The sequence below is a fragment of the Pelophylax lessonae genome (assembly GCF_965119305.1).
Source record: "Pelophylax lessonae genome assembly, contig: HAP1_SCAFFOLD_291, whole genome shotgun sequence".
In the NCBI taxonomy this organism is placed as follows: Eukaryota; Metazoa; Chordata; class Amphibia; order Anura; family Ranidae; genus Pelophylax; species Pelophylax lessonae.
Window position 1 is genome coordinate 1 of NW_028120053.1, and position 13,973 is coordinate 13,973.

A 13,973-nucleotide genomic window follows, 5' to 3' on the forward strand; every position below is an offset into this window, starting at 1 on the left:
AGGTTTTCATCAAGGATGTCTCTGTACATTGCTGCATTCATCTTTCCCTCCATCCTGACTAGTCTCCCAGTTGCTGCTGCTGAAAAACATCCCCATAGTATGATGCTGCCACCACCATGCTTCACAGTAGGGATGGTATTGGCCAGGTGATGGGCGGTGCCTGGTTTCCTCCAGACATGGCGCTTCCCATTCAGGCCAAAGAGTTCAATCTTTGTTTTATCAGAGCAGAGAATTTTGTTTCTCATGGTCTGAGAGTCCTTCAGGTGTCTTTTGGTAAACTCCAAGCGGGCTGTCATGTGACTTTTACTGAGGAGTGGCTTCCGTCTGGCCACTCCCATACAGGCCTGATTGGTGGAGTGCTGCAGAGATGGTTGTTCTTCTGGAAGGTTCTCCTCTCTCCACAGAGAAATGCTGGAGCTCTGTCAGAGTGACCATCGGGTTCTTGGTCACCTCCCTGACTAAGGCCCCCCTCCCCCGATCGCTCAGTTTGGCCGGGCGGCCGCTCTAGGAGGAGTCCTGGGGGTTCCAAACTTCTTCCATTTACAGATGATGGAGGCCACTGTGCTCATTGGGACCTTCAATGCTGCAGAAATGTTTCTGTACCCTTCCCCCGATCTGTGCCTCCATACAATCCTGTCTCCGAGGTCTACAGACAATTCCTTGGACTTCATGGCTTGGTTTGTGCTCTGACATGCACTGTTACCTGTGGGACCTTATATAGACAGGTGTGTGCCTTTCCAAATCATGTCCAATCAACTGAATTTACCACAGGTGGACTCCAATCAAGTTGTAGAAACATCTCAAGGAGGATCAGTGGAAACAGGAGGCACCTGAACTCAATGCTGAGTGTCTTGGCAAAGGGGGTGAATATTTTTTAAAAATATGCAAAGATTTCAAACAAACTTCTCTCACGTTGTCATTATGGGGGAGGGGTTTGTAGAATTTTGAGGAAAATAATGAATTGAATCCATGTTGGAATAAGGCTGTAACATAAAATGTGGAAGAAGTGAAGCGCTGTGAATATTTTCCGGATGTGCTGTAGGTGGGGGAGGCCCACAGCTGTCCTCTCCCAGGTATGCACTCACTGCAGAGGATGACCCCATATTATTGATTGTGGTGTGTGCCGCATGCAGTCCCCTTGCTGTGGCAACGAGGTGACGGTACATCTCCTGTGGTGTGGCGGTGCGGTCCCCATGGTGGTGCGGTGACGGTACATCTCCTGTGGTGTGGTGGTGTGGTCCCCATGGTGGTGCGGTGCGGTGATGGTACATCTCCCGTGGTGTGGTGGAGCGGTCCCCATGGTGGTGCAGTGACGGTGCGGTGCCCATGGTGGTGCGGTGATGGTACATCTCCCGTAGTGTGGTGGAGCGGTCCACATGGTGGTGCGGTGATGATACATCTCCCATGGTGTGGGGGTGCGGTGCCCATGGTGGTGCGGTGCGGTGATGGTACATCTCCCGTGGTGTGGTGGAGCGGTCCCCATGGTGGTGCGGTGACGGTACATCTCCCGTGGTGTGGGGGGTGCGGTGCCCATGGTGGTGCGGTGTGGTAATGGTACATCTCCCGTGGTGTGGTGGAGCGGTCCACATGGTGGTGCGGTGACGGTACATCTCCCGTGGTGTGGGAGTGCGGTGCCCATGGTGGTGCGGTGATGGTACATCTCCCGTGGTGTGGTGGAGCAGTCCCCATGGTGGTGCGGTGACGGTACATCTCCCATGGTGTGGGGGGTGCGGTGACGGTACATCTCTCATGGTGTGGGGGTGGGGTCCCCATGGTGGTGCGGTGCAGTGACAGTACATCTCCCGTGGTGTGTCGGTGCGGTGCCCATGGTGGTGCCGTGCGGTGACAGTACATCTCTCGTTGTGTGGGGGTGCGGTGCCCATGGTGGTGCGGTGACGGTACATCTCTCATGGTGTGGGGGTGCGGTGCCCATGGTGGTGCGGTGACGGTACATCTCTCATGGTGTGGTGGAGTGGTGCCCATGGTGGTGCGGTGACGGTACATCTCTCATGGTGTGGTGGAGTGGTGCCCATGGTGGTGCGGTGACGGTACATCTCTCATGGTGTGGTGGAGTGGTCCCTATGGTGGTGCGGTGACGGTACATCTCCCGTGGTGTGGGGGTGCGGTCCTCAGGGTGGTGCGGTGACGGTACGTCTCTCATGGTGTGGTGGTGGGGTCTCCATGGTGGTGCGGTGATGGTACATCTGTGGTGTTGCAGCTCCTGGCGGACTCTCTGCAGACGGTGGCGGATGACGGGTGGACCTGCGATCTCTCACAGGAGATGAGGAAACAGCTGAACACCTACAGCGGCTCCACCATAGAGAAGGTAAGTGACCGTCCGGGTAGAATCCATCCCAACTGCTGCTATCCCCCCCCCCCCCCCACCCAGATCACTATGTGTGTTCCTGCACTGGATATTCATTTCTGGGGGGTCACCGCATGGAGTCACACGTGGGTTGCTAGGATTGTGGGGGGGGGGGGGGTCACCACATGGAGTCACACTTGGGCTACTAGTATTGGGGGGAGTCACCGCATGGAGTCATACTCTGGTTGCTAGGATTTGGGGGGGGGGGAGTTACCGCATGGAGTCACGCCTGGGTTGTTAGGATTCGGGGAGGGGTCACCGCATGGAGTTGCACACTTGGGTTGGTAGGATTGGGGGGGGTCACCGCATGGAGTCACACTTGGGTTGGTAGGATTGGGGGGGTCGGGTCATTGCATGGAGTCACACTTGGGTTGTTAGAATTCGGGGAGGGGTCACTGCATGGAGTTGCACACTTGGGTTGGTAGGATTGGGGGGGTCACCGCATGGAGTCACACTTGGGTTGGTAGGATTGGGGGGGTCGGGTCATTGCATGGAGTCACACTTGGGTTGTTAGGATTCGGGGAGGGGTCACTGCATGGAGTTGCACACTTGGGTTGGTAGGATTGGGGGGGTCACCGCATGGAGTCACACTTGGGTTGGTAGGATTGGGGGGGTCGGGTCATTGCATGGAGTCACACTTGGGTTTCTAGGGATGGGGGGGGGGTCACCGTATGGAGTCACATTTGGGTTGCTAGGATTGGGGGGGTCACCGCATGGAGTCACACTTGGGTTGGTAGGATTGGGGGGGGGGTCACCGCATGGAGTCCTACTTGGGATGCAAGGATTGGGGGTCACCGCATGGAGTCACACTTGGGTTGCTAGGATTGGGGGGGTCACCGCATGGAGTCTGTAACGGAACCGTGACCCACACTGTGTTTGTGGGCTTCCGTCAATATATGGCTTCCTACAGTCTTGAATATAAATATCTGATTTTCCAGCCGCCCCCCATACAAAACTAGCCGACAACTTAGCTTGTATGTGTCTGAAAACAACTAACTCCTTTATTGAACAAGAAACAGACTTTTATACACTTGAGAAGTATGTCAGTCACTACATGAACAATGAGCCGAATATTTACCCAAAACATCACACAATGGTTAGATAACGAGGCACAGCTGACTCATGGCTAATCCCATCTAGACAAGGTTATCATTCACATGCTAATTAACTCAGCACACTTAAACCAGACTGGAAGACCAGACTGCCGGCAACAAGGCTAAAACAAAATGACACATTATCCGAAGTACAAACACCCCATTATACAGACAATAGGAAGAGACCACCAGTGACAGTCTGTCCGTCTCCTACATTGAAGTACATGGAATACACATCTAAGCATTGCTTTGATTATTTGGGAGTCACAGACTTCATGGCAACGCTCTACAACAGTCTATAGGTCTCACAGTGTAAGGTGGGATTAAATCGAAATATTTATTGAGATATATTGTTGATAATTATTACTCTCCCATCTGAGTAATCCAAACCATATTCTGTGTCCATGAAGTCCATCATTTCCTTGGTCACCCTGTGCCCCTAATAGACACAGGGTGACTTACACATAGGAGGAGCCTAGGGGGCGGAGACAGGGATTTCCCAACCTGTCTAAGGTAAGCTGGGTTCCACAGCCCCCCAACCAAAGTGACTCCCATCACAAAGTCACACTTGGGTTGCTAGGATTGGGGGGGGGGGGGGGTCACCGCATGGAGTCACACTTGGGTTGCTAGGATTGGGGGGGGGGTCACCGCATGGAGTCACACTTGGGTTGCTAGGATTGGGGGGGGGGAGGGTCACCGCATGGAGTCACACTTAAGTTGGTAGGACTGGGTGAGGGTCAACGCATGGAGTCACGCTTGGGTTGCTAGGATTGGGGAGGCGGGGTCACTGCATGGAGTCACACTTGGGTTGCTAGGATTGGGGTGGGGTCACACTTGGAATGCTAGGATTGGGGGGGAGTCACACTTGGAATGCTAGGATTGGGGGGGAGTCACACTTGGGTTGCTAGGATTGGGGGGGGGTTACTGCATGGAGTCACACTTGGGTTGGTAGGACTGTGGGAGGGTCACCGCATGGAGTCTCGCTTGGGTTGCTAGGATTGGGGAGGGGGGGTCACCGCATGGAGTCACACTTGGGTTGCTAGGATTGGGGGGGGGTCACCGCATGGAGTCACATTTGGGTTGCTTGGATTGGGGGGGGGTCACCGCATGGAGTCACACTTGGGTTGCTAGGATTGGGGGGGGGGTCACACTTGGGTTGCTAGGATTGGGGTGGGGTAACACTTGGAATGCTAGGATTGGGGGGGAGTCACACTTGGGTTGCTAGGATTGGGGGGGGGGGTTACTGCATGGAGTCACACTTGGGTTGGTAGGACTGTGGGAGGGTCACCGCATGGAGTCTCGCTTGGGTTGCTAGGATTGGGGAGGGGGGGTCACCGCATGGAGTCACACTTGGGTTGCTAGGATTGGGGGGGGGGGGGGTCACCGCATGGAGTCACATTTGGGTTGCTTGGATTGGGGGGGGGTCACCGCATGGAGTCACACTTGGGTTGCTAGGATTGGGGGGGGGTCACACTTGGGTTGCTAGGATTGGGGGGGGGGAGTCACACTTGGAATGCTAGGATTGGGGGTGAGTCACACTTGGGATGCTAGGATTGGGGGGGGGGGGTCACACTTGGGATGCTAGCATTGGGGGGGGAGTCACACTTGGGATGCTAGGATTGGGGGGGGGTCACACTTGGGATGCTAGGATTGGGGGGGGGGTCACACTTGGGATGCTAGGATTGGGGGGGAGTCACACTTGGGATACTAGGATTAGGGGGGGTCACACTTGGGATGCTAGGATTGGGGGGGGTCACACTTGGGATGCTAGGAGTGGGGGGGTCACACTTGGAATGCTAGGATTGGGGGGGAGGTCACACTTGGGATGCTAGGATTGGGGGGGTCACATTTGGGATGCTAGGATTGAGGGGGGGGGGGTCATATTTGGGATGCTAGGATTGGGGGGGGGAGTCACACTTGGGATGCTAGGATTGGGGGGGGGGGAGTCACACTTGTGATGCTAGGGTTGGGGGGGCTCACACTTGGGATGCTAGGATTGGGGGGGTTCACACTTGGGATGCTAGGATTGGGGGGGTCACACTTGGGATGCTAGGATTGGGGGGTTCACACTTGGGATGCTAGGATTGGGGGGGGGGGGTCACACTTGGGATGCTAGGATTGGGGGGGGTCACAGTTGGGATGCTGGGATTGGGGGGGTTCACACTTGGGATGCTAGGATTGGGGGGGGGGGGTTCACACTTGGGATGCTAGGATTGGGGGGGTCACACTTGGGATGCTAGGATTGGGGGGGAGGTCACACTTGGGATGCTAGGATTGGGGGTGTTCACACTTGGGATGCTAGGATTGGGGGGGGGCGGGTCACACTTGGGATGCTAGGATTGGTGGGGGTCACACTTGGGATGCTAGGATTGGGGGGGGGGTCACACTTGGGATGCTAGGATTGGGGGGGTTCACACTTGGGATGCTAGGATTGGGGGGGGTTCACACTTGGGATGCTAGGATTAGGGGGGGGTTCACACTTGGGATGCTAGGATTGGGGGGGGTCACACTTGGGTTGCTAGGATTGGGGGGGTCACACTTGGGATGCTAGGATTGGGGGGGTTCACACTTGGGATGCTAGGATTGGGGGGGGAGTCACACTTGGGATGCTAGGATTGGGGGGGGTCACACTTGGGATGCTAGGATTGGGGGGGTCACACTTGGGATGCTAGGATTGGGGGGGAGTCACACTTGGGATACTAGGATTAGGGGGGTCACACTTGGGATGCTAGGATTGGGGGGGGTCACACTTGGGATGCTAGGAGTGGGGGGGTCACACTTGGAATGCTAGGATTGGGTTGGAGGTCACACTTGGGATGCTAGGATTGGGGGGGTCACATTTGGGATGCTAGGATTGAGGGGGGGGGGGGGGTCATATTTGGGATGCTAGGATTGGGGGGGGGTCACACTTGGGATGCTAGGATTGGGGGGGTTCACACTTGGGATACTAGGATTGGGGGGGTCACACTTGGGATGCTAGGATTGGGGGGGTTCACACTTGGGATGCTAGGATTGGGGGGGTCACACTTGGGATGCTAGGATTGGGGGGGGTCACACTTGGGATGCTAGGATTGGGGGGGTCACACTTGGGATGCTAGGATTGGGGGGGGGTCACACTTGGGATGCTAGGATTGGGGGGGTCACACTTGGGATGCTAGGATTGGGGGGGGGTCACACTTGGGATGCTAGGATTATGGGGGGGTTCACACTTGGGATGCTAGGATTGGGGGGGTTCACACTTGGGATGCTAGGATTATGGGTGGTTCACACTTGGGATGCTAGGATTAGGGGGGGGTTCACACTTGGGATGCTAGGATTGGGGGGGGTCACACTTGGGTTGCTAGGATTGGGGGGGGTCACACTTGGGATGCTAGGATTGGGGGGGGGTCACACTTGGGATGCTAGGATTGGGGGGGGTCACACTTGGGATGCTAGGATTGGGGGGGGGGGTCACACTTGGGATGCTAGGATTGGGGGGGGTCACACTTGGGATGCTAGGATTGGGGGGGGGGTCACACTTGGGATGCTAGGATTGGGGGGTTTCACACTTGGGATGCTAGGATTGGGGGGGGAGTCACACTTGGGATGCTAGGATTGGGGGGGGAGTCACACTTGGGATGCTAGGATTGGGGGGGTCACACTTGGGATGCTAGGATTGGGGGGGTTCACACTTGGGATGCTAGGATTGGGGGGGGGGTCACACTTGGGATGCTAGGATTGGGGGGGGGGTCACACTTGGGATGCTAGGATTGGGCGGGGGAGTCACACTTGGGATGCTAGGATTGGGGGGGTTCACACTTGGGATTCTAGGATTGGGGGGGTTCACACTTGGGATGCTAGGATTGGGGGGGGTCACACTTGGGATGCTAGGATTGGGGGGGGGGGAGTCACACTTGGGATGCTAGGATTGGGGGGGGGGTCACACTTGGGATGCTAGGATTGGGGGGGTCACACTTGGGATGCTAGGATTGGGGGGGGTCACACTTGGGATGCTAGGATTGGGGGGGGGTCACACTTGGGATGCTAGGATTGGGGGGGTCACACTTGGGATGCTAGGATAGGGAGGGGGTCACACTTGGGATGCTAGGATTGGGGGGGGTCACACTTGGGATGCTAGGATTGGGGGGGTCACACTTGGGATGCTAGGATTGGGGGGGGGGTCACACTTGGGTTGCTAGGATTGGGGGGGGGTCACACTTGGGATGCTAGGATTGGGGGGGGGGGGTCACACTTGGGATGCTAGGATAGGGAGGGGGTCACACTTGGGATGCTAGGATTGGGGGGGGGGTCACACTTGGGATGCTAGGATTGGGGGGGTCACACTTGGGATGCTAGGATTGGGGAGGGGTTCACACTTGGGATGCTAGGATCCGGGGGGGGGGGTCACACTTGGGATGCTAGGATTGGGGGGGGAGTCACACTTGGGATGCTAGGATTGGGGGGGGGTCACACTTGGGATGCTAGGATTGGGGGGGGAGTCACACTTGGGATGCTAGGATTGGGGGGGGTCACACTTGGGATGCTAAGATTGGGGGGGGGGGGTCACACTTGGGATGCTAGGATTGGGGGGGAGTCACACTTGGGATGCTAGGATTGGGGTGGGGTCACACTTGGGATGCTAGGATTGGGGGGGGGGGGTCACACTTGGGATGCTAGGATTGGGGGGGGGTCACACTTGGGATGCTAGGATTGGGGGGGAGTCACACTTGGGATGCTAGGATTGGGGTGGGGTCACACTTGGGATGCTAAGATTGGGGGGGGGTCACACTTGGGATGCTAGGATTGGGGGGGGGGTTCACACTTGGGATGCTAGGATTGGGGGGGGGGTCACACTTGGGATGCTAGGATAGGGAGGGGGTCACACTTGGGATGCTAGGATTGGGGGGGGTCACACTTGGGTTGCTAGGATTGGGGGGGGGGGGTCACACTTGGGATGCTAGGATGGGGGGGGAGTCACACTTGGGTTGCTAGGATTGGGGGGGGGTCACACTTGGGCTGCTAGGATTGGGGGGGTCACACTTGGGATGCTGGGATGGGGGGGGTCACACTTGGGTTGCTAGGATTGGGGGGGGTCACACTTGGGTTGCTAGGATTGGGGGGGGGGAGTCACACTTGGGATGCTAGGATGGGGGGGGAGTCACACTTGGGTTGCTAGGATTGGGGGGGGGGTCACACTTGGGATGCTGGGATGGGGGGGGTCACACTTGGGTTGCTAGGATTGGGGGGGGTCACACTTGGGTTGCTAGGATTGGGGGGGGTCACACATGGGATGCTAGGATTGGGGGGGTCACACATGGGATGCTAGGATTGGGGGGGGTCACACATGGGATGCTAGGATTTGGGGGGGGGGGTCACACTTGGGATGCTAGGATTGGGGGGGGGGTCACACTTGGGATGCTAGGATTGGGGGGGGGTCACACTTGGGATGCTGGGATGGGGGGGGTCACACTTGGGTTGCTAGGATTGGATCACTCTTTGATTCTAAGGCCATACGAGGTAGTCTCACTTCTCCTGCCACATTCTCATTATTAGTTAATTATTACAAAATCTAAGGCTGAGAGTGAGATAAAATGGGCGGAGCCATAAACACCCAGCCAATGGGGTTCACTCGTCTACCAGAGTGGATCCACCAATCCCTGAAATGTCCTTCCTCTCCGCCCCTCTATATACAGTATAGCTGAGTATATAGCTGCCAGGACCAGCAGGGGGCGCCATTACTTCTTGTGTCTTCTACTCTCTTCTCAGAACTTCCTATATAAGTGTGTTGGGACGACACTGGGAGCATGCTGCAACCGAGAGCTGGTGAGGAAAGGGCTGCAGGAGCTGCTGGCCAACGCCCAGTACCAGGAGGAGTCCGAGCGCGAGGTCAGTGCGTCCGCCATTAAGGGGACCGATCATTATTGCTGCTTCTAGATCATTGTGGAGAAGTTCAGTGTCAGTAAATATCCCCCGACATTCAACCAATCACGAAGCAGGACCAAAGAGGACCTGTCCCCTCCCACTCCACTTTATAAATACAAGTTTCCTTTTATTAAACTCTTTCCTGATTGGTGGGTAAGTGGTACGAAGTTATTACCCTAAGAGCATGCTCCTCCCACTGAGGGCCACAGAGATGTCTTTACCTCCTAATCAGCCTTCCATAGGTCAGTATTTTCATGTCTCTGCCCCTCCCACAATGGTAATTTCCCCACAGTAGTTTGTGTCTGCCCCTCCCACTATGGGGAGATTTCCCCCTGTAGTTTGTGTCTCTGCCCCTCCCACAATGGGGAGATTTCCCCCTGTAGTTTGTGTCTGCCCCTCCCACAATGGAGAGATTTCCCCCTGTAGTTTGTGTCTCTGCCCCTCCCACAATGGGGAGACTTCCCCTTGTAGTTTGTGTCTCGGCCCCTCCCACAATGGAGAGATTTCCTGCAGTAGTTTGTGTCTCTGCCCCTCCCACAATGGGGAGATTTCCCCCTGTAGTTTGTGTCTCAGCCCCTCCCACAATGGAGAGATTTCCTGCAGTAGTTTGTGTCTCTGCCCCTCCCACTATGGGGAGATTTCCCCCTGTAGTTTGTGTCTCTGCCCCTCCCACTATGGGGAGATTTCCCCCTGTAGTTTGTGTCTGCCCCTCCCACAATGGAGAGATTTCCTGCAGTAGTTTGTGTCTCTGCCCCTCCCACTATGGGGAGATTTCTCCCTGTAGTTTGTGTCTCTGCCCCTCCCACAATGGGGAGATTTCCCCCTGTAGTTTGTGTCTCAGCCCCTCCCACAATGGGGAGATTTCCCCCTGTAGTTTGTGTCTCTGCCCCTCCCACAATGGGGAGATTTCCCCCTGTAGTTTGTGTCTCTGCCCCTCCCACTATGGGGAGATTTCCCCCTGTAGTTTGTGTCTCAGCCCCTCCCACATGTCCTCCTTTCTCTCAGGGTCTGGCGGCTGCGTTTGGGATTTGCTCCGCCCATCACCTGGATGACACCTTGGAGAAGTTGTCGGAGTTCCTGAAATCGGATATCATGAAGAAGAATGTGAATTTCTTCAATCTGTTCAAGGTACGGTCATGTGACCCCGGGGGTGGGTGTGTTCTGGGTGTTCTGATTGGTCCGCCGGTCTTTTGGGATCGACATCCACAATGTTAATATATAGAAATGTCTCCCTCCATTCCTGCCACGCCCCGCCCCTGCATATGACTGTAATATACAGAGGGGTCACAGGTGAGGAGGATGTAGGGTTCCCAGGTGAGGAGGATGTAGGGTGCCCAGGTGAGGGGGATGTAGGGTGCCCAGGTGAGGAGGATGTAGGGTGCCCAGGTGAGGGGGATGTAGGGTGCCCAGGTGAGGAGGATGTAGGGTGCCCAGGTGAGGGGGATGCAGGGTGCCCAGGTGAGGAGGATGTAGGGTGCCCAGGTGAGGAGGATGTAGGGTGCCCAGGTGAGGGGGATGCAGGGTGCCCAGGTGAGGAGGATGTAGGGTGCCCAGGTGAGGGGGATGTAGGGTGCCCAGGTGAGGAGGATGTAGGGTGCCCAGGTGAGGGGGATGTAGGGTGCCCAGGTGAGGAGGATGTAGGGTGCCCAGGTGAGGGGGATGCAGGGTGCCCAGGTGAGGAGGATGTAGGGTGCCCAGGTGAGGGGGATGCAGGGTGCCCAGGTGAGGAGGATGTAGGGTGCCCAGGTGAGGGGGATGTAGGGTGCCCAGGTGAGGAGGATGTAGGGTTCCCAGGTGAAGGGGATGCAGGGTGCCCAGGTGAGGAGGATGTAGGGTGCCCAGGTGAGGAGGATGTAGGGTGCCCAGGTGAGGGGGATGTAGGGTGCCCAGGTGAGGGGGATGTAGGGTTCCCAGGTGAGGGGGATGTAGGGTGTCCAGGTGAGGAGGATGTAGGGTGTCCAGGTGAGGAGGATGTAGGGTGCCCAGGTGAGGGGGATGCAGGGTTCCCAGGTGAGGGGGATGTAGGGTGCCCAGGTGAGGAGGATGTAGGGTGCCCAGGTGAGGAGGATGTAGGGTGCCCAGGTGAGGGGGATGTAGGGTGCCCAGGTGAGGGGAATGTAGGGTGCCCAGGTGAGGAGGATGTACCGTGTCCAGGTGAGGAGGATGTAGGGTGCCCAGGTGAGGAGGATGTAGGGTGCCCAGGTGAGGGGGATGTAGGGTGCCCAGGTGAGGGGGATGTAGGGTGCCCAGGTGAGGGGGGTGTAGGGTGCCCAGGTGAGGAGGATGTAGGGTGCCCAGGTGAGGGGGATGTAGGGTGCCCAGGTGAGGGGAATGTAGGGTGCCCAGGTGAGGAGGATGTAGGGTGCCCAGGTGAGGAGGATGTGCGGTGCCCAGGTGAGGAGGATGTAGGGTGCCCAGGTGAGGGGGATGTAGGGTGCCCAGGTGAGGGGGATGTAGGGTTCCCAGGTGAGGGGGATGTAGGGTTCCCAGGTGAGGGGGATGTAGGGTGTCCAGGTGAGGGGGATGCAGGGTGTCCAGGTGAGGGGAATGTAGGGTGCCCAGGTGAGGAGGATGTAGGGTGCCCAGGTGAGGAGGATGTAGGGTGCCCAGGTGAGGAGGATGTGCGGTGCCCAGGTGAGGAGGATGTAGGGTGCCCAGGTGAGGGGGATGTAGGGTGCCCAGGTGAGGGGGATGTAGGGTTCCCAGGTGAGGGGGATGTAGGGTGTCCAGGTGAGGGGGATGCAGGGTGTCCAGGTGAGGAGGATGTAGGGTGCCCAGGTGAGGGGAATGTAGGGTGCCCAGGTGAGGGGAATGTAGGGTGCCCAGGTGAGGAGGATGTACGGTGCCCAGGTGAGGAGGATGTAGGGTGCCCAGGTGAGGGGGATGTAGGGTGCCCAGGTGAGGGGGATGTAGGGTGCCCAGGTGAGGAGGATGTAGGGTGCCCAGGTGAGGGGGATGTGCGGTGCCCAGGTGAGGAGAATGTAGGGTGCCCAGGTGAGGGGAATGTAGGGTGCCCAGGTGAGGAGGATGTAGGGTGCCCAGGTGAGGAGGATGTAGGGTGCCCAGGTGAGGGGGATGTAGGGTTCCCAGGTGAGGGGGATGTAGGGTGTCCAGGTGAGGGGGATGCAGGGTGTCCAGGTGAGGAGGATGTAGGGTGCCCAGGTGAGGGGAATGTAGGGTGCCCAGGTGAGGGGAATGTAGGGTGCCCAGGTGAGGAGGATGTAGGGTGCCCAGGTGAGAGGGATGTAGGGTGCCCAGGTGAGAGGGATGTACGGTGCCCAGGTGAGGGGGATGTAGGGTGCCCAGGTGAGGAGGATGTAGGGTGCCCAGGTGAGGGGGATGTAGGGTGCCCAGGTGAGGGGGATGTAGGGTGCCCAGGTGAGGGGGATGTAGGGTGCCCAGGTGAGGAGGCTGCATGGCACATTGAGGGAAGGATGTATGGTGGACAGGTGAGGAGGATTCTGGTGGAACTGGAGACATGGGGAGGGATCTTCCATCCTTCCTGTAGGTACACAGATCTGGGGAGGGATCTTCCATCCTTCCTGTAGGTACACAGATCTGGGGAGGGATCTTCCATCCTTCCTGTAGGTACACAGATCTGGTGAGGGATCTTCCATCCTTCCTGTAGTTACACAGATCTGGGGAGGGATCTTCCATCCTTCCTCCCTGTAGGTACACAGATCTGGGGAGGGATCTTCCATCCTTCCTGTAGGTACACAGATCTGGTGAGGGATCTTCCATCCTCCCTGTAGGTACACAGATCTGAGGAGGATCTTCCATCCTCCCTGTAGGTACACAGATCTGGGGAGGGATCTTTCATCCTCCCTGTAAGTACACAGACATGGTGAGGGATCTTCCATCCTTCCTGTAGGTACACAGATCTGGGGAGGGATCTTCCATCCTTCCTGTAGGTACACAGATCTGGGGAGGGATCTTCCATCCTCCCTGTAGGTACACAGATCTGGGGAGGGATCTTCCATCCTCCCTGTAAGTACACAGATCTGAGGAGGATCTTCCATCCTCCCTGTAGGTACACAGATCTGGGGAGGGATCTTCCATCCTTCCTGTAGGTACACAGATCTGGGGAGGGATCTTCCATCCTCCCTGTAGGTACACAGATCCGGTGAGGGATCTTCCATCCTTCCTGTAGGTACACAGATCTGGGGAGGGATCTTCCATCCTCCCTGTAGGTACACAGATCCGGTGAGGGATCTTCCATCCTCCCTGTAGGTACACAGATCTGGGGAGGGATCTTCCATCCTTCCTGTAGGTACACAGATCTGGGGAGGGATCTTCCATCCTCCCTGTAGGTACACAGATCTGGGGAGGGATCTTCCATCCTTCCTGTAGGTACACAGATCCGGTGAGGGATCTTCCATCCTCCCTGTAAGTACACAGACATGGTGAGGGATCTTCCATCCTCCCTGTAGGTACACAGATCTGGGGAGGGATCTTCCATCCTTCCTGTAGGTACACAGATCTGGGGAGGGATCTTCCATCCTCCCTGTAGGTACACAGATCCGGTGAGGGATCTTCCATCCTTCCTGTAGGTACACAGATCCGGGGAGGGATCTTCCATCCTTCCTGTAGGTAGGGATCTTCCATCCTGTAGG

The 13,973-nt window shown here is 57.0% G+C and overlaps 1 protein-coding gene across 1 annotated transcript in view; it reads left to right on the forward strand.

Moving 5' to 3' along the window:
* Window positions 1-2,218: 2,218 nt before the first annotated feature.
* LOC309543671 (maestro heat-like repeat-containing protein family member 1) overlaps window positions 2,219-13,973 on the forward strand; it is a gene marked incomplete at its 5' end in the record, with an annotated part of 136,785 nt that continues 125,030 nt past the window's right edge. Inside the window, 3 exons of the mRNA XM_082276123.1 lie at window positions 2,219-2,326; window positions 9,205-9,324; window positions 10,366-10,488. Coding sequence (XP_082132249.1) covers window positions 2,219-2,326; window positions 9,205-9,324; window positions 10,366-10,488 — 351 coding nt within the window. The remainder of the gene's footprint in view (window positions 2,327-9,204; window positions 9,325-10,365; window positions 10,489-13,973) is intronic.